This window comes from Dermacentor silvarum, chromosome 7, assembly GCF_013339745.2.
Source record: "Dermacentor silvarum isolate Dsil-2018 chromosome 7, BIME_Dsil_1.4, whole genome shotgun sequence".
In the NCBI taxonomy this organism is placed as follows: domain Eukaryota; kingdom Metazoa; phylum Arthropoda; class Arachnida; order Ixodida; family Ixodidae; genus Dermacentor; species Dermacentor silvarum.
Genome location: NC_051160.1, coordinates 77,837,072 through 77,863,361, shown reverse-complemented (window position 1 = coordinate 77,863,361; position 26,290 = coordinate 77,837,072). Strand labels below are relative to the sequence as shown.

The window sequence follows — 26,290 nt, the reverse complement described above, 5'->3', positions numbered from 1 at the left end:
TCATGCGCGGCGCGACAAGGGCAATATCTATGCACGCGAAACATACATGATTGTTTAGGGGTGCATTCCCTCTGCACAATCATATAGCAAGGCATGTGGGTGGTACGGTTGCAAAGATGTAAGTATAAAGCTATAGCATGTTTTCATTACGTGCGACTGTAGCAAACAGTTTAAAGACGTTTCACGTCAAGCAAAAACACAAGAAAACCTTGTGAGCACAGAGAGTCGTATTTGGGATACGTCAACACAATGTGTCTCGGACTGTAAGCGCTTGAAAACGAATAATACCGTCTTCTGGGAACGCAGGAGAGCTCGGGGGGCGAGGGGGCAGAAGCCAAAGTTAAAAATTTTGAAATCCAGTTAACATAACTTACAACCGTGAAGAATACTTTAAAAACCCTAGATACCGTAGCTGTACAATGCAAATGCTACAATATTCTCGTAAAGCCTATTTTTTTTCATTATTTATAGCTGCATTTAGCACTTTAGATGATAATACAGTACATTTTACAACTATTCAAGGGACTTGCGGCTGAAGGCAGCGCACGTGCACGTGACATTTAATCAACGCCTCAGACAAAATGAAAATTTTCGTTTCTGCACTCCTGGTCGGCCTGGCTGGTGAGTATTTTGGCTAAAGGGCTTCTAAAGGCGGCGCTATATAAAAAATAAGTGTGTTTTTCAGCTTTTTGGATAATACGATATATGTGTTGGAAAATTCGCATATCGTCACTTATGGCATGCATTCTGTATTCTGATGTATATTTGTTAAACTGCGTTCATAGGGAAGGCGTACTGGCAATCGCATTTTTTGGCAGTAACCAGAACATTAAAATTCGACCGTATTCAGTGATTCCCCCATCTCTGAAATTGTTTACTGCGGCATCATAAGGGGCTGTAACTGCAGACACTGATATCCGGCTTGATTTGTCTGTCAAAATAAACCATACTCGCCATGGAACAATGCTGATAGATACAATGAAATTAGATATTTTAAGTTGTTGCAAGACAGCAAAGCAATCTTTCCGGGAAAATATAAATGAGGTGGCAAAGAACGTAATAAAGCAAGAGTGCTATCAACGAAACCACCTGGAAAGAAATAAAATTTCTGAATGGTAGGGCGAACGTCCTATGAGAGTGTCAAATAGAGGCGGCTTCGATAGAAATGTTTAAAGGAATGAATAAATGAATCCAAATGCGCAAGACGGCGCACTTCTAAAATAGGAGGCAATGTAAAAACAGAAATTGGTTCACGTGGCATTCAAAGAGTCTAGCAAAATTGCATGCACCCGTGAACCTTGCAACATTTATTTAGGCTGACGTAGGAAGTATCGATAAGGGAAAGTCGGCTAATGGACACTCTACCCTGACTATCTGCCATTTGGTTCGTAAACAAGCCTAAATGGAGAGGCACCTGGACTAATCGAATCAAATTTCATTGACAGCGCACTGAAGCAAATAAATCTGCATAAAAGGTCAGAACCATAATATGCCGCGAAAATTGAACATAACGACAAAATATTTTTATAATAAATATTGACGATATTGGTTCTGCTCACGAATAACTTCTTAACCGTAAGCAAGACGACCTTTTGATCCCGTATACAGTATTGCTTAATGAGACCTCCTCAATACATGCCCAGACTTCACCCACATCTGAGCCCATGTGGCGCAGAAAAATCCGCCGAAATTGCCATGCGCGAACTTGCCGCCATAACTTATTGGCTGGCGCGTCTGGCATCCAACTGCAATTCCCCGAGGCAGCCGGCAAAATGATATTGTTTTTATTTTTTTCAGCATGATACGCGTACTGCATTTTCTTACCTTTTTTCGCAAATCATTTTGACCGGTGAGCTACTGTTCTAAAGTTACTGCTCGGCGCCTAGATGTACTGAAATGTCTTCAATGTTCTTGCTGATTTTATAGCCAAATATCTTGTCCAATCAGAGTGGGCACTAGACGTGAATATTGGTGCACTTGAACACCAGCAAATACGCTGGAATGAATGATGAGCCATGTATATATTAGTATCGGTCGTCTTTGATGCCTAGATCAGTATTCGTTGGCCGACGACCACGCTCACCGCTATAGTGTTACTCTGAATAGATCTTTCTGGGTACACGTGCGGGGGGGGGGGGGGGGGGGGGGGGGGGATGACACAAATGAAGATTTCAGTTTGTACTTAAAATTTTGGCACTATCTTGTTCATCAACTTCACCAAAAAGTGAAAATGTAATGTGGTCAACCAGGCAATAAGGAGGTGGCCGGTCTGCATGACGTTGGCGTAGCAGAAATGACGGATGGACACAGCAAACACAGCTTAGAGCGCTCCACTGCTGTCGCAATAAAACAAGCTGAACGTTTCGTTCAAGTTTGATGTGCAAATTCGGCTGCAACCTAACAACGTTGCTTTTATATAAGAGGGCGATAAATAGACAACCGATGCGTTGAAATTAGTACACAATAGGCGTTTTCCCGTGAATATAGCCTGAAGACTGCATTTCCAGTGATTGTCATGGCACAGGGAGCAGATATCTGGGATAGTTTTATGCAGAAACCATTGCGCGTATAAGCGAATCAGATAGTGAAGGAAGCAAAGAGAAGGAGGATCCTTAAATTTCATGTGTGTGTCGCTCAGCGGTGTGGCTACAGCATTTGCATCGTCAAGTGATGTAGCCAAGATAAAGATACTTTGCTGTTGCACATCACACTCATCAGTGAAAGAAAGTGCGTAAACAGCCTCTAGAGTTGAGAACCCTGGTTGTGAGTGGCTGAGATGGGGTTAGTGAGCAACTTAATTTGCTTTCTTTTGTGAAACGTTCAATACACAAAGGTCAACTTTATTCAGTAACTGAATACAGAGAGAGATTACAGCACTAGTATTGCAGTAAAATATTAGTACAGTGAAGTGTTAGTAAATCAGCTGAGCTTTTCTGTCACTGTAGCCGGCAACTAGCTGGCCGTTAACTTAGCATGGAATCAATATAGCGACACGGCGTATTGTCGCCATGTAAACGAGTTATGTGTGAGACGCGTACTGCCGCAGGACACCTGTTTCGCGCTTCTTTAAGAACACTTGGCGCCATCTATCACAGCCGTCGCGAAGCCTGCCAGTGTCTTAAAGGCATGGCGCGCCGGTGAATGCGACCCCTGGGAAACGCGTAATGCGGCATCCTGGCTCCTCCCTCGCGCTTCTTTCTGGACGCGCTGTGCCATCTTGTGGTGCTGCCGAGAAGTGCGCGCACGGCCTTCCAGACAAGCGTGGCGCGCCGGGGCCTGCGAACGCGGTCAACCGTTCCCTCATTTGCCGCACACCCAGGGGCATATACTCAGTGACCCAAGTATGCGATATGCCCACTCAAGAGCAGCACATACCCACTGCATTCGTGGCGCAGCTCGCCCAAGCGTTGGCATGAAAGACGTTCGTTGAAAAGCGGCGCTTAGCTAACGCATTTGTGGCGTAGCCTGCTGAAGCGTCGGGTTACTGTCCTTCAGGAACCCTTGGGACATGGGCTCGATTCCATCCGGTATCGGAGAAATTTAGGGGATATTTTTCGACATTTCGGAGCAGCGCATTCACAATCCCGGTGGCACATACCTAGTAACCCAAGTAGGTGTCCAAGAAGGTCATTGAACAGCGACGCACACCTACTGGCATATACCTCGTGGTCAAAGTATGCATCAAAGGGGCTCATTGAAGACCAGCGCAGACCGAGTGGCAGATACCCCGTGCTCCAAGTCGGCGTCAAGGAAGAGCGGTCGATACCCAGTTCCGCATCTACAGTGACCCATGTCGGCGAGAAGAGGTTCATTTAAGAGCGCCACATGTGTACAGTCGACGAAAAAAGTTTACGGACCAAGGGATCTGAGAAAAAGCTGAATATCCGAGCAGCCCTTGAATGTAGCCAGTAAAACGGTACATCACAATGTTGTTCGCATGTACCAGTAGAGGCTGGAAATGGGAATACCAGGCTGGTGTTTTTTGGTTGCGGAGATATTCAGCTTTTTCTCGGATCCCTTGGTGCGTAAACGATTTTCGTCGAATTTACGCATCGCCACATACTCCGCCGCCTAAGTTGGTCCGACCGCTGGTTTCGAACCCTGTTCTCTGAGCACAGCACCCATTCGACCATGGATTACCCAGTGACGAAAGTAGGCGGGTAAACGGTGGGATGCAGTCATGCCTAGATAGATAGATACAAACAAACGAACATATTAAGATAGCCGCCGCAAAGTGCGTGAAACATCTTAACAATGCTAACGCTTTAAAAAGAATTCTGCAGCTGAACAAAACAGCCTACTTCGTGCCTTGCAGTGGCACTCTCTGAACCGGGTCGTGAACAATGCAGCAGTATGCTGTCCAGGCGTTTTGTGGTTTTGACGTGTTAGCATTCATTGGGTATTTCGCGCACATTGGGTGGGTTATGTGTCTATAAATCTATCTATCTATGTTTGTTTGTGTCTATGTTTGGGTATCCATATATGTATCTAATCGTTTTCCCGCCTACCTGCGTCACTGGGTATCCATTGGGCGAATGGGTAGCGCATTCGGCTGCTGTGCTGAGCTAACAGGGTTCGAAACCTTAGTAGAACTTGCTGTTAGGCTAGTTGGTAACTCGTCATGTTGAAGTAATCAGACACAATTTTAGCACTCTCGCACTAACGCGCACACTCGCACACGCATCCACAGGAAATTGTTGTGTGTGTGTGTCCCTGTGGGGGGGGGGGGGGGGGGGGGAGGGTTGTGCTTGTGTGGATGCATTTGTGTGTACGTGTGCGTGAATGCGAGAGCGCAAAAATTGCGCATAATTGCTTCAATATGTAGGGTTCGAAACCAACCATTCGACCTAGTTGGGTCACTGAGTATGCGGAAATGTGCACGTATACGTGCCGCTCTTCAACGAACGCCTTTCACGTCCACGTGGATCACTGTAGATGCGGGACTGCGTTGGTACCACTGTTCGAAAAAACTCTTTGACGCCGACTTGTAGCCCTGGGTATGTGCCAGCGGGCTGCTGCCGTTCTTCAAAGAACTTCGTTGATGCCAACTTGGGCCCCTAGGTCTATGCCTGTAGGTGTGTGCCGCTCTTCAAGAACGTCTTTGACGCCAGCTTGGGCAACTAGGCATGTGTCACTGGGAATATGCCTTAATTCTCTCCATTGCAGAGCGGAATCGAACCCCCGTGAGACGAGCTCCTCGAGGACAGCAACCCGACGCTTTAGCAGGCGGCACCCCAAATGTAATGTGAATGTGACACGTTTTCAATGAGCGCCTCCCACGCCATTGCTTTAGTGAGCTGCGCTATGAATACAACGGGTATGTACCGATCGTTAATGAACGTCTCACCAACTTGGGGCACTGAATATGTTTCACTGAGTGTGCTGCAAGCGAGCAAAGAATTTTCAGCATTCGAAGGCACCAGCGCATCACGCTTCTCGTCTCGAAGAACACGCACGGACTTCTCAGCAGTGCCAGTAGATGGCGCAACGAGTCCAGAAAAAAAGAAAGAAAGCTGGGGAGTGATTGATAGGACTGGATTTCTTACAGGCATAGGCAGTGGTGCAATGTAGATAGTTCAGTTTTGAGGAAGAAAAAAACATTAAGGAGATGTATATAAAAATGCTAGAATTGCAAGCGTATATGCGTGTGCCATGCATTTCGGAGGGCACGCGCAGGCTTAGCAGTAGCGGTGTTAGATGGTGCCAAGTGTCCTTAGGTAAGAGCGAAAGAGGAATCCTGCCGTAGTACACGCCTTATACATTGCTTGTTTCGCCGGTGGCAATACGTTGTGTCACTATATTGATTCAATGCTACACGCATTACCGTGAACAGTCAGCGTTCCACCGAATTTTTCTTTATTGGTTGAATTTTCGGCTCCTCCTCGTAGGGCAAGCAAAACCAAAACCATGAAAACATTGAAATACACTGGAGACAGTCAAATATCAAGAACGTTGCAAAGTTCCGAGCAGGAATAAAGCAATGCACAGAAGGGAGTTAAAGATACTAAAGGACACAGTTATGCAGATTATAGATACTGAAGATAAATTATTTCATACTTCTTGTATGGATACTAAAACGCAGAGGCATATTCACGAACGGGATTAAGTAAAGCTTATGGTAAAGCTGCTCAGTATTCAGTGAGGTCATAAATTTTATGTGGCGCAATTAGTGAGGTTGTTTTCAGATGATTTCATGTTTAGGTATTCAGTCTTGTCAGGCAATAAAACGCGTCGAGCAAGTGCAAAATGATTTGCAAGTCTTTCACGGCTCGTCCGTGACCCGCGTTTCTTCACAGAAGCGAGAAGGCTTTCGCTGTTTCCCCGACAGACCAACATGGTGGTAGTCAGGCCACTCCTTCCTCGTACCGGCGTGGCAAACATGGCGCTCGGCAAGGAGTTTAAAATACAAGACGCTACAGACTATTGCTACCTTTGTGGATCAACTGAGCACATAGTATCGTATTGGAGTTACCCGGTCAAGCATATGACAAGCCGCACATAAAAAAAAGCGACATTACGCGTCACTTTGCCGTTTGTGGAACCGAGGTCATCAAGCATCAGCCTATTTCTTTGTCAGCTGAAACAGAGTGGCTTACTACCATCTCTTGCGTGCGAACAATATGGGCACAGAGTCCTCGTCCGGCAATCATTTACACCAAAGTGATCGTTGCCAAAACCCCGCTAAAGTAGCTCATCGGTATAGGAGCTACAGTTTCTATAATGAGCCTCGCCATGTGCCAGGAGCACTTCAACGTTTTTCCATAGTCTTCTTCAAGCATCCAAACTACTCACAGCAAGAAATACTACCTTCAGGAAAGCTCTCCGTGGTAGTGAAATACTGAAATTGTTCTGCAAGGATCATATTCCACATCACGGACCAAGGCACTGCTCTACTTGGCCTGCATGCCGCCGAAGCCCTGGGCATGACTAAGCAAGGATCTTCACTCGCTTGTCACTAATGATTTCAGCTGATCCCGTGGTCAAATTATCGTCTCTTCCGCACACCGTTCCAGAGGAATACTTGCGTCTATTCTCACGACAACAGGAACAGTAAATGTATCCATAGATGGCGTTCATCTGCGCCCTTCTGTGCAACCAGTATCAGCGAAACTACGGCCTCCGCCCCTGGAACATCGTGAGCAAGTTTCAGCCGAACTGCGTCGACTCGAATCAGCTGTCATTGAGCATGTTTCAGTATCAGTGTGGATATCTCCGCTTATCGTGGTTCAGAAAAATTACAATTCCATTTAATTGTGCGTCAATTTTGGGGAACCAAACAAGGCCATAGTAGTGGATGCTAACTCATGATGACGAACTGCTACGTCGACAAGTTGATACTGCCGTTTTCATTAAGTTGTATTTGCAATCTGCGTATGCCTAGGTTCGTTTGTCAGAAAAATGCACGAGCTTGCTATCTTCGTCCCTCGCGAAGGTCTTTTTCGTTAAAACCGTGCGTGTTTCTGACTGGCAAGTGCGCCATCTGCCTTTCAGCAGATCATGACATCTGTTTTGAAGGACTGCCCAGGTACTTTGTGGTGCCTACATGTTTTGATTCGGAGCGTCACAGAAGCTGAGCGTGATAAGAATCTGCAAATTGTCCTTGCAAAACATCTGCTACTGGCATGAAATGAAACGGAAAGAGTGTATTCAGTGTCCCAGGAGTTCACCTTTCTTGGACATAAAGTCAGCGCAAATAGCCATTTAACTGTTGTAAAACAAAATCAACCCAACGGTTGATGCACCGCAACCAGCCGGCAAGAAATCGCTGCATTCAAGTCTTCGTGGGATACTATACATTAAACTCGTCCCGCACTACGCTGAAATGGTATAGCCTCTTAGAAAACATCTAAGACAAGGACAAAAGCTTGTCTGGGACCAAATCATCGAATTGAGCTTCCAGTCACCTAAGGAAGCTCTGGCTTCACATTCTGTCGTACGCGTGTTCCAAACCCATTTTCCCGTCATTGTAACAACGGATGCTTCACACGCAGGCTCGGGTGGCATCCTGCAACAAAATGCGGAAACGAGCTCTTTACAAAGGACTTTTCATTTCCTACCCTAACCCTCGCGGAATGATGGTACTCCGTAGGTGAAAGTGAAGCATTAGCCTGACTTTTGCATTTGAACAATGACAAATTTAGGTGCGGGGTCATCGGTTCACGCTTCGAACGAATCATGAAGCTCTTGAAACATGGATGTCTTCGAAAGGTCTGGTCATCATCCTATAATGATTTCTCGATGAAGTTCACAGCTCAATTACTATAACATTCACATGGCATACTGCAAGGGCGACCATAACGTCATTGTTGAAGCGTTGTCGCGCCTTCCTGTTCCTCTCGAAACTGAGCCAGACTGAGAATAGTGTCTTTCATCACTGCATGCATCACTACGGAGTAATCAAACAGCTAAACTGGCCGATCCAGTTTGTCAGGCCTGGAAATACAAAATTATCAATGGGCGGAGAAATGCTGCTGATGTTCTGAAGAAATACAGCCATATGCACGACTGTCACCTGAATCATCATACATAGATAACCTTCTAATGCGAGGAAAACGCATAATTACTTCAGCTTCACTGCGTCTGGAGCTTCTCTAGTTAGCTTATGAAGATCATCTGGGCATTATTATTACAAAGCATTTACTAGTGGCCTCATATGGATAGACAAGTTGAAGAACTTACTTATTCGCAGCTGCTCTGTGTGTCAGCAGGTTGATTAGTCTGCCAAGGCAGCTCCTGCTCCTCTCCGAACTGCTCAATAGCGTCTCAGGCCACCGGAAAAAGTGGCAATATACATAAGATATCCAGTTGCTCAGGCTCCTGAATAATCTCCTTTTGCTGTAGTCCTGGTAATCACTCTAAGTAGCCTGAAGTCTTCTTTCTGTCTTCAGTCACTTCTGAAGCTGTTATTCGCTTCCTCATTTTAGTTTTCAGTCATGAGGGCTGCCCTGATGCCACTGTGTCAGTCAATGGTTCTCAATGTGCGCTATATGAACTTCAGAACTTTCTGAGAGAAAAATCAATCAAGCATTTGCTGTCTTCACTGTACTGCCCTCAGGCAAATGGGCAGGTTGACAGATTCAACTGTGTGCTCAAGGAGTACATTCATGTAACCCTACTCGAGAGGCGTGAGCTTAGCAGTTTTGCAGCATCCGGCCATTTACAGATTTTCTCCACATACGTCAGCAGGTGTCTCACCAGTCTATTCTACTTACTGTATAGTCGTCAACCTCGCACATGGCTCGATGTAGCACACATGGCTCCCATCCGTCCCGGGTTTGCTTCCTCTAAGCTTCATCAGATTTTTTGAGATGGAGTGATCCAAAAGTAGCAACGGACCAACACTTATGTAGACCAACGCCGCATAACAAAAGGCCCAAAGCTGCAACCAGGCGTTGTTGTCATGGTACGGAAACGAAGGAGATCAGGTACCAGGCACCTTGGCCTTGAACGACAATGCAATGACAGATACACCAGAGTATATTTCAGCTTGTTAAATAAATAAGTCATGGGGTTTTACGCGCCAATACCACTACCTGATTATGAGGCATGCCGTAGTAGGGGACTCCGGAAATATTGGACCACTTGGGGTTCTTTAACGTGCACCCAAAATATAAGTACACGGGTGTTTTCGCATTTCGCCCCCATCGAAATGCAGCCTCCGTGGCCGGGATTCGATCCCCTGACCTCGTACTTAGCAGCCCAACACCATAGCCACTAAGCAACCACGGCTGGTTATTTCAGCTTATAGACGACAGGCGTTGGAATGCATAAGAACTGGCAAAATACCAGGCAAAAGAGCGTTCTGAATATTGCTCTAATCATTGTACCCAACGTCCTCTTCCACTGTTTTGACCGTGGACCACTAATTCAACTTCTACTGCAGGCCATTACTACTGCATTTGTTTAATATTTGTATAATGACATCATGCATTGACATCAAACGCTTAGTTTTTTCCAAGGGTGAGGTGATATATTGTGTATCGGTTTCGTTTCTCTTGCATTCAAAGTGGCTAAGAGCTAGTGCCACCATGTGGGTTTGTTGTAAGCGCATAGCAGGAAAACCGTGTGGTGCACTTACTCTGACCCTCTTGCCCCTCCCGGTTCGAAATAAACTCAGTCTGTTATCGGTTCCCATTAAAAGAGATTGCCGCTCACTTCTACGGTGCTTCGCGCCTGTGGCTCTTAGGCCTACCTCCGGCCGGTGTCGTTCTGCCACCCCTATACTACAGGCAGTCACAATCCCAAGACAATGAAACCTACTTCTTCTTTTCTGGGGTTTTACGTGCCAAAACCAGTTCTGATTATGAGGCACGCCGTAGTGGAAGGCTGCGGATTAATTTTGACCACCTGGGGTTCTTTAACGATGAAACCTGTTTTAACAGTTTTTCCTAAATTAGGATATGTCATGGGCTTATTTTATCTGAAAAGCAACTAAACCAGAGAACTTGCCCCCCAAAAAGAAAATGAATCATGACCAACAAGCATTGCCACTTCAGCGGACGTCTTGAGTGCCGCCAGGAAGCATCCATGGGACTCATCAGATTCAGCGGTTTTTGAGGGCAGAGCTCTCCTAGGAAGCCAAGGTTCAGCTCAATATTACCGATTAAGTAAAGACAGCTGACGTCGGCGATGCCATGATAACAATTACAGGCAAGGCGTCCCTCCGAAAACACCATGATGTCTTTACATTATTACCGCTATATTCGCGGACAGGTGATGATTTATCGATCAAGAAACTTCTGGTTTGAACTTATTTTTATAACGTTATAGACTCTTAGAGCATTCCGCGTTGTCTAACTACTTTACGGAATTTTGCAGGAACTGTGGCGCATGCTCATCCTGGATTTCACGAGTTGAGCGATTCAGTTGAACTATCAGAAAGAGGTAAGTAACAACAGTGTGCTTTCGTATGCATGTCGCTACGGGTATTTTACTTCTTATATGCTTAATATATTAATAATATATGTTAATATATATGTTAATATATATATATATATATATATATATATATATATATATATAACCACAGGACTCCTTAGGGATATGGCTATACACAGAAATGTTACTGCAGAAGCGTTTTGTGGTTAAGTGTTTTCACCCCATAGTTCTGGTATTAGGTTGAAATAAATATAATGTCACCACCCAAGAATTTAGCCTCCCTGCAGCCATTAGTACACTACAAGCCAGTCGCGTAGCAAGTTCGGCCCAGTTTTCTCTCTTTAAGGGAATGAAATTCCATGGTAAGCTTCCGCTTCTCTTCGTCTGACCTCAGCCAGACGTGAGGAGTTATCTCATCGGCCTTTTCTTATTTGTTCTCGATATCAATAGATGAAGGTTTCGTTACTAACGTAGAGTAGTCACTCTAGTAAAATACAGGAGGCTCACCATGCCAGTGGTTTGAAGTGAAGCGGCTCGCGGGAGAATATTTTCTCGCTTGAAGCACCTTTCACCTTCGAACGACTCAGTCAAGCTCAATGTGTCAAAACGCCAAAACGAGCTTGCATGCAACACATGATCACAATAGAGCTTGCGCCTTGGCACACATAACGCGCTCACTGACGCTCAGAAACTGACGAGCACGCCAGATCTATATCTTTATTGATATGTGGCGTAGAAATAATTGATGGGTGGTTTTGATTGCACGTCAATGATATATGATAAACGCTGCTGTTAATGCATTCATCATACATTGTACAATGCTTCTTTTTGCCCTCTTCCTTTTCCGTGTTCACCTCTCTGTGATTTGGCTGTTCTAGCAGGACTTTTCAACTATATCTTGTGTGGTCGGATAGTTTGGTTCTGATATCAAATAAACTCACAGTTTGCTAAACGTTCTAAGACCTCAAATTATGTACATTATGAAACATAAATACATATTTTGCTCTGTCGAAACGAAAAGTTTAGCCCTAATGTGTGATCACACCAGCCATTGGATCGTTAATGACAAAGAACACTGAAATGCTTTCGAGTTCTCACTTTACGATGCTAATTTTCACCTGTCTTTAAAACCGGAGACCACAAAGCCTGGTAATACCTGCAGTAACTTCATCCTCTTGTTGCATCGGAACTGCTGATGTAAGGTAATGTTATTCGATGCAGCAATTGAAGGCACTACACCTCGAAAAAAGTTTGAAGGTAATTTGCAGCTTTCGATAGTCCGGCAAGAGAGATTTTCTCAAAGAAACGATTTTTCTCAAAGGCATATAGACGGTGTCAATTAAACGAGCACCCGGATCAGCGTTTGTAGTTGAGTACGCATAGAACTGTTTTAAACCTTTAGGGATAGGTGCCTCATAGTTTTAGTTGAGGTATTGCCCACGTATATGTTTTCTTTTGTTGATCTTCGTAACATTGCAACGCTCCGTACACCGCGTGCCGTCGCGGGCATTCCTGCTGTTCCAGTTAAAATAGCCTGGTATATCATCATCATCATCATCATCATCATCATCATCATCAACATCATCCTATCTTTATGTCCACTGCAGCTAGGGCGAAAGCCTATTTCTGCGATCTACAATTTCCCCTGTAGTGCGCTAGCTGATTGCAACTTGTGCCTGCAAATTTTTTAATTTCATCACCCCACCTAGTTTTGTGCCGTCCTCGGCAGCGCTTCCCTTCTCTTGGTATCCATTCTGTAACTGTAATGGTCCAACGCTTATCTACCCTATGCATTACATGGCCTGCCCAGCACCATTTTTTCTCTTAATGTCAACTAGAATATCAGCTAGCCCGTTTTCTGTCTGATCCACACCACTCCTTTTCTCACTCTCAACGTCGCACCTAGCATTTGTCATTCCATCGCTCCTTGCACGGTCCTTAACTTGTTCTCGAGCTACTTCATAAACCTCCAAGTTTCTGCCCCACATGTTAGCACCGGTAGAATGCGATGAATGTACACTTTTTTTTTTCAACGGCAGTGGTAAGCTCCCAGTCAGAATTTGTTAATACCTGCCGTGTGCACTCGAACCCATTTTTATTCTTTTGTAAATTTCCTCATCATGATCAGGGTACCCTGTGAGTAATTGACATAGATAAACGTACTCTTTTACAGCCTCCAGAGGCTGACTGGCGATCCTGAATTCTTGTTTCCTTGCCAGGCTATTGAACATTATCTGTGTCTTCTGCATATTAATCTTCAACCCCACTCTAACACTTTGTCGGTTAAGGTACTCAATCATTTGTTGACATTCGTCCCCAGTGTTGCTGAATAGAACAATGTCATCTGCAAACCGAAGGTTGCTCGCTGATGTCGCGCGGATTGTTTTCCACCACTTATGCTTTGTGTGCCAGTGGCCGCATTGTAAATATCCTGTAAATATATTTTAAACCTATTTCCACGAAACGTTTTCGTGGAAGGTGCGGGTTCTCCAAGACGCACCTTCCACGAACGATTTACGCAGCGGGCGCTCCTTGGCTGCATTGACAATGCCAGCTCAAGGCGAAAATGCTTCGGGCACGTCGCAAACCGCGCCCTACGTCATCCGGACACAACCGCGCTACCCTGGCACCTTTTATGGCACAGACAACACCGACGTTGAAAAATGGCTTCAACTATATATACGAACGGGTTAGCGGGAGCAGTCACTGGGACCATACCCTCATGCTCGCTAACCTGGTGTTTTACCTTGCGGGACGGAAGTGTTTGGTTCGAGACCCACGATGAGGAACTCACCAGCTGGAACTTGTAGAAACAAAAGCTCACTGATTTGTTCGGCGAGGTTGTCGGCCGTTGGCGTGCCGCGCAGAAAGACATTGCGTGCCGTGCTCAGATGTACACTGAGTCCTATGTGGCATATATTCAGGACGTGCGTGCTCTTTATCGCAAAGTTGACGAGAAGATGCCGGAAGCTGGAAAGGTCGCGCACATCCTCAAAGGAATCGTGGATGATGCATTTATAGGCTCATCTTTTTCAAGAACTCATCGACAGTGCAGGACATCATTCCCGAATGCCGCAGATTTGAAGAAGCCAAAAGCCGTCGTATTGCTCACAACTTTTCCCGCCTTCCTAATACGGCTGCACCATCTACCTGCAAGGACCTCCATCTCTGACCTGTGCCGTCTGCATCCAACAGTATTGTGCGTATCGTTCACCGGGAGATTGAAGCTGCATCTCCTGTTCCTACCCAGTTCGGTGTCGGTTGCAGAGCTGGTTGGAAGCGCCCGAGCGAGCGCGTACCGGGTCGTGTAGTCGGTAGCGAAGGCTGTCCACTTATTTCCGCAAGCAGATAGCGGGAAAGGGCCAAGAAGGTCAAGACAAACGGTAAAAAATGGCTCCGATGGTAGGATAAGGGGTTGAAGGCGGCCAGCTGGGAGTGCTGCTGGTTTCTTATATGGCGCTGGCATTTTTCAAAGGATGCGACGTAACGGCCAACCGAACGTTAAATACCGGGCCAAAAGAAGCGATGCCGAACACGGTCATACGTCCTAGACACTCCGAGGTGACCCGCGGTAGGCACATAATGTAGCTGTGTCACCTCGTCACTATGCTAAGTGCGTATCAATTAACAGGTGATTTGCGCTTTTGTTGTTTCACCCTAACTTACGCACCTATAGGGCATAAGGTAGGTTGCACACCTAAATCAAAGAACGCTCATGTGTTTCCTTAACCTTTTTCAGCCGCGGACATAACTAAGTGCAAAGCAAAAGCACCAAATACAACGAAAGCCTGCAAGCTCAACGATGTGTCGAGTGTCGGTTTTTATGGTTATAACCCAAAGAAAAAGAAATGCATGAAGTACCCACATTGCAGTTTCATTACCGGAGACGCATTTTCTTCACGGGAAAAATGCTATCAGACGTGCGATGGTAAGCTATTGCTTCATTTGGTTCTTTTAAATTCCAAAAGTATGTATGAACGCACACATTGTCCAAGATTACTCGGACAAGACTGTTATGGAAATTACCCGGAATTTAGTAGTATCTTCCTGAGGTGTCCATTTCCTGTTGTAGTAATTTGGGTTGCCATGAATTGCTTTTTCGCAATAGTTGGTGCGTGATCATAGGCGAATATGATCTGTGCTCTCACTCATACGGGGGCACTACCTGTTGGAGTCCAACAGGCAGTAACAACTTGTGTTCGAAATAAGAGAAGGGTTTTTATCTATAATTTGATGGATGAATATCTTCCGTCTCACAAAAGTAGCAGCAAGAACCTTACTTTTTTCTAAACCATCGGGCGGAAGCATTTGGAAGGTGAACGCGAGAAAAGTAGATGGGGAGCTAATGTTTTCGGCACTTGTATTTTATCATGCGTACTCACAGTATAGAAAAACGATTATAATACTAATAAGTAAATATTGCGGTAACGGTGCGGACAGTGGTATTGAAAAAGGCGTTAAGTATAAAACCAGAGATTATAAACCAATATACTGAATCAGCGCGATAGCCACTTATGAAACTCTATCGAGCAGCAAAGTAGCATATGAAAAGAAAGAGGTTTCTGAGGTCCAGCCTCTGTGGGAGAGAATTCAACAATGAATGTACTGTACCTGCGGAACGCCTGGAAAAGCAAGACACACACCAGGCGTTCGATTGAACAATGAGTGTGGAAAGTTGAATACCTCCTCGGTGGAGAATAATGAACCGTCAGTGATGTATTGGTGGCGTAAAGGGATGGAACACGCAGATTGAAAAGGCAATTTACGACGATAATATTTTTAAAAATTTTCAGTTTTACACGAACTACGGACAACCATTCAGGGTCGATAACAAACACAGGAAAAAGTGGAATTACAGCAGCCAACATGCTGCTTCAGAGTGGAAGCCATGAAATTCGATATATCAATCGGAGATTTTTGATAGCAGTGACATATATTATACACAAGTTAAGCTAGCAATGTGAGAATGCTCGATACTTTGAGTGCAAATAGCATCTTGCTTTGCATGACAATATTCTATTCTATATGTAGTTCGGTGCTTTCGAATATTCATATAAACAATATATTTGGTCAGATAATGCGTGTTTCGCAGCTTACCTACAACGAAAAGCAAACCCATCTCTCCAACTGGACAGTTCACGCAGCCACTGTAAGCCATGCTAGACACGAAATACTTGACCATTTCTGGTGTGTGTCTTTAGAGTGGAGTGCCATATTTTGCGGAAAGCGTCATTGCTGTAGACTTCTTGGATGACCTCGTGAATAAAAAAATCTGGCAGAAACCACCTCCCGATGATGGCCGATGTTAATGCGATTAGCATTCAAGCAATGTCGCTACGCACCGTATTGCCACCTCCGTAATCTGTCATGTATGGGGCGTGCTTTGCAGCCAAGCTCGTCTTACGCCCTTTCTTCTGGGAACGCTGCACCATTTAGCACACAGCCGCGAAGTCCTCATGTGGCAAATGTTTGAATATCATCATCATCACCAGCAGCAGCAGCCTATATTGATGTCCACTGCACGACGAAGGCCTCTCCCTGTGGTTTCCAATTACCCCTGTCTTGTGCTTATGTAAATGACGCGGGTTCGATTTCGCCCAGCACTAGATAAACTTTAAGGTAACGCAATACTCTGCGCATTGGACCATGGACTAAGCAGTGACCAAAGTTGATGCGAAAGAGGTTAGATATGGATAGCGAAACATGCAGACAAACATACTACTAGTTGCTGGAAGTTCTCGTAAAAGGGCTACTTTTGCATTAGCAGAAGTCACCTGGATTAAGACCTTTGTGTTCAAATGCGTATTTGTTCAAATGCGTTTTTTGATGGATGACGCTTGGTTATAAGTAGCGCTCAAAAAAGATGGATATGTTGAATGCCACATGACGAAATGCGGCAAAAGCAAAGTGTTTTCATCAATAATATTTTGAAATATAATCAAGGGATTTGGCATAATCTAGCAAGGAATCAGGTGCTTACACTTGGTAGCATCACGTCATGTGGCACAATGATATATTTATCATAATAAAAAATACGCAAAAAGGGAATCGTAAGCATGCATCCACTTTCCCTAACCAATATGGCCTAGGTCCATTTAGTAGCGCTATTGAAGCTGAGAGACGCGTTTTTAAACCTTGGGTGGTGCGGGGAACGGACTATGGCAGGAATGATGTCACTGATCCGCATGTTTGTACTTCAGTTACGATTCTAGCCTGAGATCCGCCATCTTGGTTGCGTCAAAGAAAGTGTGTAGAGAAGCGCACTTTCAGGTTTTGCATATCATCTGTTAGGGGTAGATCAGGATACTGCATGAATACTTCAAGACATTAGGCCTTCTGCTTGCGCATCTGGGCATTGCTGAAATAAGTAGGTCAATCATAATGCTTTTCTTCAGGCTTTCCTTGTTGAGCTGCTTACTTATGTATTGTAAGTAATTGCTGTTAAAGACGACTGCTGCTAAATTGCAGGCTGAGGAATGCTCCCTATAAATTTAGCTGAATAATTAAGGTTGGCCTGAAGCATTGTATAAATACCAGAGGAGAGCTGTTATCATTGGTGGAGGTGATTGTTAAGCAGTATTTATTAGCTTTTCATTTGGAAGAATTATAGTAGCTGAGGACATTCATTTGTATTTTCGGTGTTTTTGCCAAGAGCTTTCTTCGCAGAAATACATGAATATAGGCTGTTTGAAATGTTCGAGAGACAGTTGTTTACATAATGCGCCCCTAGGAATGATGTCGCTAATTAGACAGTGGCCAAGTAAGCAATGAAGGAGACACATTTTTACTCTTGCAGATCTGGCGCTGTAATATAAGGCCAGTAATGTAAGGTTTGTTCAGTGTTACTTTTTTTTTCTGGAAGGCTTTGAATCACGCCTTTCGGCGAAAGTTCTCTGTAGTAGTTGGTAGCAGTCTTCAGAAAAGCCTGATGAGCTAAGTACTTAGATGTGCTACCTCCAGCACATATGAGTACAGAGCTACTACTCCAGCAACTGTGTGCTAGTACTATGGTGTCGAGTGGAACATAGTAATCCAGCTGACGTGTTTGCAACTCGGTGCCATGATTTAAGGCATTCATTTCAACCTAGTGTTTGCATGGCCCTTTCCGTCCTAATTTATACCAGGCAGAACCCCCTAGTTATTGTAGTGCGCCAGTTACCTACCGCTGGCAATGTCGCTCGATTGTTATCACTTGATTAGTACACGCACGTGGATCATCCGCACTTTTAGAATTTTGTAAATGTCACATCCCATTATTACCCCGCTTATTTTTCACTTTGAAAGAACGCTTAACTTACATGTGAAAGCTCTTTGAAACTTTCCAAATATCAAGCATACTGGGTTGACGAATGGATGTCCACCACCAGAATGGGTACAACCACGCGAGTTTTTTGGAGTGATTAGACTCATATGAAACTTCGTTTTCATATAGTCGCATACCAACTGATGGGCTCAATAGCAAGTATTTTTTTTTTAAATTTTGCATGCAGTTTAGAAAAGGGAAATGCATTTGTTGCGAATAGTACTTGAAGTAAAACGTGTTAAGGGCTGCGACAACGGTAGAACTGATGCAACACTGGAACTGTTTTTCAGAAAGCTCCCCATGCCTGGACACCTCCTATTCAGAGTACCATGATGTCTATCCTTTTGGGGTGACGCCAACGACTTACCACTATTATGACCCATACACAGATGACTGCGTAGAAATAGACACTTACGGACTCGATGCTTCAGACTTTTGGCCAAATCATAACGTATTTACAACTTACAAAAAATGCAGAAATGAATGTGCACCAACATACTCCAAGAGAAAACCTAGGCGTCACTGACTAACACATAGTCACACTTTACGTACTAGCAGACGATCTTCATTCGGCGGTGCTTTTATTCATGAGAAACGTGATTGCTTTTATTACTAATATGCCTTATCAAATAAAAGATATCTCACTGTTGGCTGTGGTTAATTTCTTTCTGCCAGACATATCAAAATTATGCCGGCTCTACGTGCTGCGAGAATTGGTTTAAGCGAAGCTTTCACTGGCGTTCGCGAAAAATGCTGTGCTCGTTTAGCGACCATCTGGAAGTACTGTAGAATCTCGCTAAACCAGAATTGCTTGCACAAAAATGTCGCTTCAAAACAAAGACAGCCTCTAAATTGGTTGGCTTACCTAATATTTCTCCCAACTTGAGTGCCAAATTTTTATCTTTAGTCCAAACCAAAGTTTTCGCAACTCTCTCTAAATGAAATCACGGAAGAAAGCTCTAAAATATTTTTCCGGAAAAAGGAAGGATCGGAAATACATATTTTGAAATACTTGTCTTCTATCGAGAATGCCATCCTTAAAGAGTGGTTGCAACGGCTCAAGCAGGCAAATATTTCGTAGATATTTAATACATTGCATATATAAGACCTGAACTGCTTATTGCCATCGCCACTCGCCCCATAGAGGACCAAAATTAGGACAACCGCAATTTCGGATGCCTTGCAGCGTGCCGTTTAATAATTTAGAATTTCCATGGACGACCGCGTGTTATTCGGTCACCAACTAGAGCAGCAAGTTGCCGGCGCCTCCTCGAAAGTGAAACACGCGAAGCCTAGTCGTTTCAGTAGTGATTTATTGCACCCAAACGACGGAGGAGAGAAATAAGCAGCTGCGTTCACATCATTATGCTTGACATACCTAACAGAGCAAGACGCTGTATGAAGTATAGTGCGGCACCTCTGCAAATCTTTCTCAGTAAACGAGAATTCAGTTAATCGGAACATACAGAGAAGCGCTATATTCAATAGCCGACCTAGATACAAAACGAGGTAGACTTCCATGCATGCGCAGTAATGAGAATGCGTGAAGTAGAAATTATCATCACGGATGCTGCCTTTCGAAAAAAGTTATGTAGAATTCCAATGGTAGAGTCCGAGTGGACGACCGACTCCGCGAACGAGCACGTCATTATATTTACACGGCGTAGAGCGGCACCTCCAAATCGGCAACTGGGACACACCCCTGCCGACAGAGTAAAGAGGAGCTCGTGCGCACCAGGCAACAGGATATGCAGCTTTCCAGCGTCTCTTGGGTGTCGGTAGAAGCATTTAGAAGAATCGTAAGTCGTCTCCTCCCCCCAGCAGCGGCTCCTCCGTGATGCATCGTGATGCACTACAGGGAAGCCGACCAGCAATGGAAGATTTATTTTCTAAAAGGCGGGGTGCACGCAAAAGTACAAAAAAAGGTATTAAGAAAATAAAAAAAAGTGTTTACAAATTGCTGACCTCCACGTGGCGGCTTTTGTACATACGGCTGTCGGCGTCTTTGAAGAAAAGGATACATCCTCGAAGATTACATGTCGAGGGACAATTGAAACTACGGAATAATAAAGCCTAATGAAACGCGTAAGGGGGCGGCACAATAGGATAGGCCCAGAGGTGAACAAGAGACGAAACTAATTGGGCGCACATGGTGACGGCTCCGGTGTGCACAGGATCGAGTGCTGGGATTCTTGAGAGCTACAACGCATTGTGGAACTCGGACAAGTACGAAGCGAAATGACCCTCTCCCTAGCAGAAATGATGGCTGGCACGGGGCTGGCACGGCTTTTCAGTATAGGTGCTCGGAGAGATGCGGCAGACTTCATAGTCAAAGGATCTAAAATAGCGCGTGCATTTTAAAAGCCGTGTGGCAAGCTTGTGGCAGCGTAATCGCTGTTGTGGTTCATATAAGCGTACTTTCTTCACATAAAATGTATTCAACACGTCTTAGTGCGTATGTGGAATAGCTGCAGACTCATTCAGACCCATTCACAGACCCAGACCCATTCTCTCTCCAGACCCATTCACAGCACTGTGCCATCAATTCCTATTAGTTTCAAACGCAAAGAGCAGCACCGCGATTTAAGCCTGCGCTTGCAAATGATATTGTTTACGTTCAACTGCACATCGTGCTCGTTTGTGTCAACTGTCATCAAGCACTACAACTGAGAAGTCATCCCGTAATAATGAGACCCATGTGACAGGTGAAACACACACAGCGCGCGCTTGCACACATGCACACATGCACACACTCACACAACTCGGTTCCCTTGGAAAAATGCACAATGACACTTCTGACAATGGTGATGATGATGATATTGATGACCCATTTATTGTCATTCCCTTTGATTGAAATAGGGTGGTAATGAATAGTCACCTAGAATGCATGAGCTATTCAGGTATTCATATATACTTAGCAGGCTAACATTTTCCCTATCTCGTCTTAATCCTTTTCCTCCTCCAGAAAAGCTCTATATCTGTGCCTGTAAGGTCGTACAAACCTCTTCACTGCTTTTTTTTTCGTATCTTGCTTTTCTGGACTGGTTAATGCTTCCATTCGCTTTAAATATCGGCGCTTCTGGAAGGTGGACGTCACTGGCGGGTCTCATTTAATACCTTCGCACTTCATTGAGATGTGCTGTGTTGTCTCCGGATTGTTGCTGCAGCAGAGAAATGCCTCACCCAGTTGCAATATCATTTTGGGCCTCAAATAGCAAGGCAGTGCCCATGATGTTATCATACACATTTTAGTTTGTGATTTATTTCTAACGGTCCTTGCAAACCTTGATGCCGTTTTTATTTGCATCGTTTGCACCAATTTACTCTATCTAGCTGCCTCGCTCATTATTTATGACTCCTGGCTGTCTATTTACATATGCAATTGTCCTCTATATCAGAGGTGGTCATAGCGCTATTCAAAGAAAATCTCGGCGCAAACTACACGAAGACAAGGAACACAAAGGCAAGACGGGCGCCAACTTCCAACTGATTTTATTCATAACGACATATCTGTTATAACTACAGCCAAGTCACGTGATCACAGTGAACACGCACCATCACAGCAACAGTGCAGTTCCTGAGCATTCTCCCTAACATAAAAAAATTACAGTTATGGGCTATGATTCGTACTTCTACGACAAACGCCTACACCAATTTTCCTTCCGGTTGATTTCGATGAAAAAAAACCTAACAATTTGAAGATCTCGTTCGGTGCCAGATCATAAAGGTGAAAAGTGTTGACACGACTCCAATATACGCGTAACCAAGCGAGTTTGGTTTTCTCCATGTCGATATGCCGCATAAAACCTGGCGCGTGCTCTATTCTAACACTCAACCAACAAGGCGCCCTTGGGGTTGTCCGTAATCTCGTTTACTTCGAAGTGTGCGTCAACTTTTGCGAGTTAGGCCTGCCGAAAGGGTGTTTATGCCGAGCGACAACTTAATGTGGCAGCACAGCAATACGTATGTGGAGCTTCCGTAGTTTTGTTGCTGCCGCAAGTAGTCCCACGTTTCGCTTGATGTTTCAGTTGCGCTTTTACCAGAGCATTCAAAACAAGCGAGTTACTTGCAGACAAGATCTTTTAGTGGTCTTCAGACGGATGTCACGTTTGTAGGATCTGGGTATCTTGTAACCACGTCTAGAAAGAAACGGTGAATTACGTGACATGTAGGTGCCATATGAACCTTTAGGAGGAGGAAAAAGAAGAAAATAAAGACAGGGAGGTTAACCAGACGCACAGATGTGTAGTAAATGACATCTCGTCATGCCGTCATATTCGTATTATAATTTAGTTGGTATGCTGCGGAATGTGTTGTGCATGGGAATGATGTGTGCGTGGGGGGATTGTCCTGGTGTAGTATATGCTTGAGGAGTACGAGCAGAACGATGCTGTGGTAGGAGGACGGCATTTTGAAGGGCGTGGGCGTCGGAAGCATTACTTGTGTTTGGTGAGCGTGGCCGAAGAGCGCGTGAGTGCGCTTGGTTGGTGCGCGTTCCACGAGAGATCGGCATTTTACATGGCAGCCTGCGTCGATGACATCGCATTATATTTCGGAAATGTCTGTACCTTATCCCATAGCCTTCGTCTTTTCACCGAGTACGGTATTACTTTAAGTGCTGCACTATTTGTTTTTCAACATGTTATTTGTTCATTAGATCCTCAGAGTGTCATATTGAAACTATTCTTTAGGCAGGCAGCGCGAAAGGACTTTTCGTGCCTGTGAAAACGCCAGTGACAGACCGCCAGAGCACTACAGCATAAAGTTTTTGGCATGCTTTCAATTTATATCTGACTACGTAGAATCTTGTTCCAGAAATTCGTATTATATGCAATGTCTACATAAATTTTATGAGGTTAAGGTGTCACGCAACCATCGTAAATGTCGTAAATGTTGTTTATTTCGGGAACTTTAGGTCATGAAGTTATCCGTGCATGACCACAAACCTGCTTGGCATGCATTCGTTTACACATTCTTGTTCTGTTCTAAATCGGTTCTTTGTCTTGCTGGTATTTTTCTTCCATGTTTTTCTTACCATACATTTGGTTTTTCCGGCATCAAAATAATAGGTTGTGAAAGGCTTTAACCAATGATTCTCCGGTTGCAGTAAGCACCTTGAGTTGTCTAGAAAGCAGTGGAAAGTAAAGGATGTACAGTTGGCATTGTTGCAATTATAAGAATAATTATTAAGGCGAAAGCCTTAGATAGCTCATGAGTCGCAAACTCCGATGACCATCCGGCGTTATGGCACCAAAATTCAAGTGACGTCTCAGACACATTAATTATATGTATGCCTGGTTCTGCGCACAGAGCTGGTGGCAAATGCTATAGGCACGTTAATATGAGCACTTGAACTGACAGTTTTGTGAAGCATGATAAGGCGATCACATGCGCGTCTCTGAGCGAGCGACAGAAGAGACAATAGCTCAGCATGCAAGGAGAGTGAGGAATGGCGGTCGTACCTGTCGTATATAAATCGTATCGTATTTCAAGGGGTTAAATGTGAATCTAAGGTAAATTACGTGAATCAAAAGGTGCAATATAAGTGAAGTAATGCAGTTAATGGCATGATAAGTGATTATAGGTGATGCGTTTAAATGTGAATTAAGTGTTTTGGGTGTTAAATGTGAATCTAAGGTTAATAATTGCATGAATCAAAAGGTGAATTAAGTGATGTATGTTGAGGTGAATCAAATGTGAATTAACGCGAATCTAAGCTGAAAAAAGAGAATCGAATGTGAATTATCTGTCTATCGTGTCTACCTCGACCAATCATGCGGTGTCTACGTGTACATCTGGTTAGGCGCGTCATGGAAAAACACGTGTGATGACGTGGCGCCTCAATTAAAACACTGAGCTGAGGCGGGCTGCTTCAGTCTGTCTCTCGTCCTATACTGACGCACTGTGTCGCGTGATGGAAAATACGTCTTCAGAGGATGAACTACCTAAACCTACAGCAAAAGAAAGCAAGAGAACAGAAGTAATCGGGAGTAACAACGCACTCGAATGAGAATGACAAAGTAATTTAATGAATGTCTCGTGAGCGCGCAATCTTTTGCCTTCATCCTCTTTGGCTTACACTTAAGTGAATGTCAACTTTTTATAGATAATTTACATTTGTAAGAAAGAATGTTCGGTGTGATGGACACTGTTCTGTAATGCTTAAGTTACGATAAAGGATACGTTGCATTGCCGTGAAATGCGTTATCAAGCTAAATCACTGAACATGGATTTGTCTCAAATGTGAAAATTCAAATGTAATTGTCTACGCCTGGTATACGTACAGAAGCTTTGACGAAGAAATTACAGAAGAAAAAAATGTCACAGTTTCGCCCGAAAGGCTCAATATCAATTGCGATAGCAAATTTGTAGAGAGCTATACGTAGTAGGGATAGTAGTTTTATCGGCTGCATAAACTTGGTCCCATTTGCTTACTAACTGAATTAACAAGCATGGTGTCAGCGTGCACAAGCAAACATGAATAGATCACACTCGATGACCGCGCAGACAACCGCCGTTAAAACGCTGGCGTGCGCAAGCGCGGCAGCCGCAGCGAGCGACGGTTCGTGTGGTCTATCGCTTCAACGGAAACTGAGTGGCGGAAGCACAGCGCATACAAAGGTCAGAGCAATGTGGAAATAGCTTTTTAGTACAAGTGCGCAGTTGTTGGCAGAGTAGAAGCTGCCCCCCTCCCTCCCGCGCTGCCTTCCCACTTTCCTCCATTCGGATGGAAGATTGAGTCGCCAGTTGCCCTTGCGCCCGGTTATAAGATACGCATTTGGTGCCGCAGCACAGCGTCAACCCCCCCTCCCTCCCTCCCATGCCCACACGGCTTTCGCGCTACGGAAGAAGTAGCGTTTGCTCTCCACCGTGCGTTCGCTGTCTCTGAAAGCGCGGGTCCACCGCGCGCTTTCACTCGCACATACGGCGCGCGGCGACGATTGTATCGCCCTTGGACTTTATACGGAACCCCACGGCGGCGAAGGTGACGCCGATGGCAGAAATCCGCTTGAAGTGCCCATATAATTACTATCGCCATAAAATGAAATTATAGGTTCGCGTTACAGCCGGAAGACCAACGCTAAGTCCAGGAAGTAAAAAGTAAAAAAAAAAAAAAAAAAAAAAAAAGAGGCCGTGGCAGCCTGCGTTCTGCCGCATTGTCATTGGAAAAAAAGTGATTGGCGCTCACTGCGCCAGCTTCTGGCAGCACTCGCACGTCATACTCGTTGACTCTGCGGTCGTTCCGAGTCTCAACTACTGTGCTGGCACCCCTATTTACATTTCACGTTTTGGAAGTACCACCCACAAATATAACATTCACGTTCAAATGATACTATACTCTTTGAAGGTATCCCGTAAATGTGTGCAAATCCTTTTGCGCACAAAAACATTTCCAGCAACAGGCATGATGATTCGTGCTAACTGCGGAATTTCTTCGTGCGAACCAATTTTACAGCTAACACCAAGCTGCCTCCGAAGATAAGCGCGTTAAGAGGGCGCCGAGACAAGACCGCAATCAATAATAATGATGAAGTATAAATCATAATAGCGCAAAGGCGAGGTCTGGCTATAAAGCGCCCAGCCTTTGATCATGACTTTTCAACAGAGCAATGATTTGCAACGGAAAAATTCAATATGGGTGCATAGAGGCCTAAAAACTATTCACTGGAAGGTGCGTGAATATATATGGGTATTAATATTATGACATTTACTAGTCAGGTGTGGAATGAACATAAATTATATGCTACGAGGTGATGATGGTAATAAAACAGGTCAGTTCTAGTATCTGAATCGCCTCGAAGGAACCTGAAGGCAAAGGCCTTGGGGCACTTCCTATAAAAGATGCTATTATTGCAGCAGCAATGAGAAGATGTACTAGAATCTTGAAGGCTGGTAACATCAAATGCGACATCATTTAGGAAGTCTATGACTGCTTTGGTGTCAAAAATGTTGTAGTTTCGCCAGAGGGGAGTGGCATATTGACAACAATGCCAAAGTATTAGAAAACTACATGAACTAAGGTTCATAGCTCTACCGGCCGCATAAATTGCCGTAAACATTCACTTACCAAATAAATTAACAAACATGGCGTCACGCGCGCAAAGGCAA

The 26,290-nt window shown here is 44.5% G+C and overlaps 1 protein-coding gene across 1 annotated transcript; it reads left to right on the top strand.

Annotated features, from left to right (window-relative positions):
* Positions 1 to 448: 448 nt before the first annotated feature.
* LOC119459598 (uncharacterized) lies at positions 449 to 18,822 on the top strand. Its single transcript, XM_049670906.1, has 4 exons — positions 449 to 621; positions 10,819 to 10,884; positions 14,618 to 14,806; positions 18,472 to 18,822. Exons 1-4 carry the CDS (start codon positions 582 to 584, stop codon positions 18,705 to 18,707), a joined length of 531 nt encoding a protein of 176 aa, XP_049526863.1. The 5' UTR covers positions 449 to 581; the 3' UTR covers positions 18,708 to 18,822.
* The last annotated feature ends 7,468 nt before the right edge of the window (positions 18,823 to 26,290 follow it).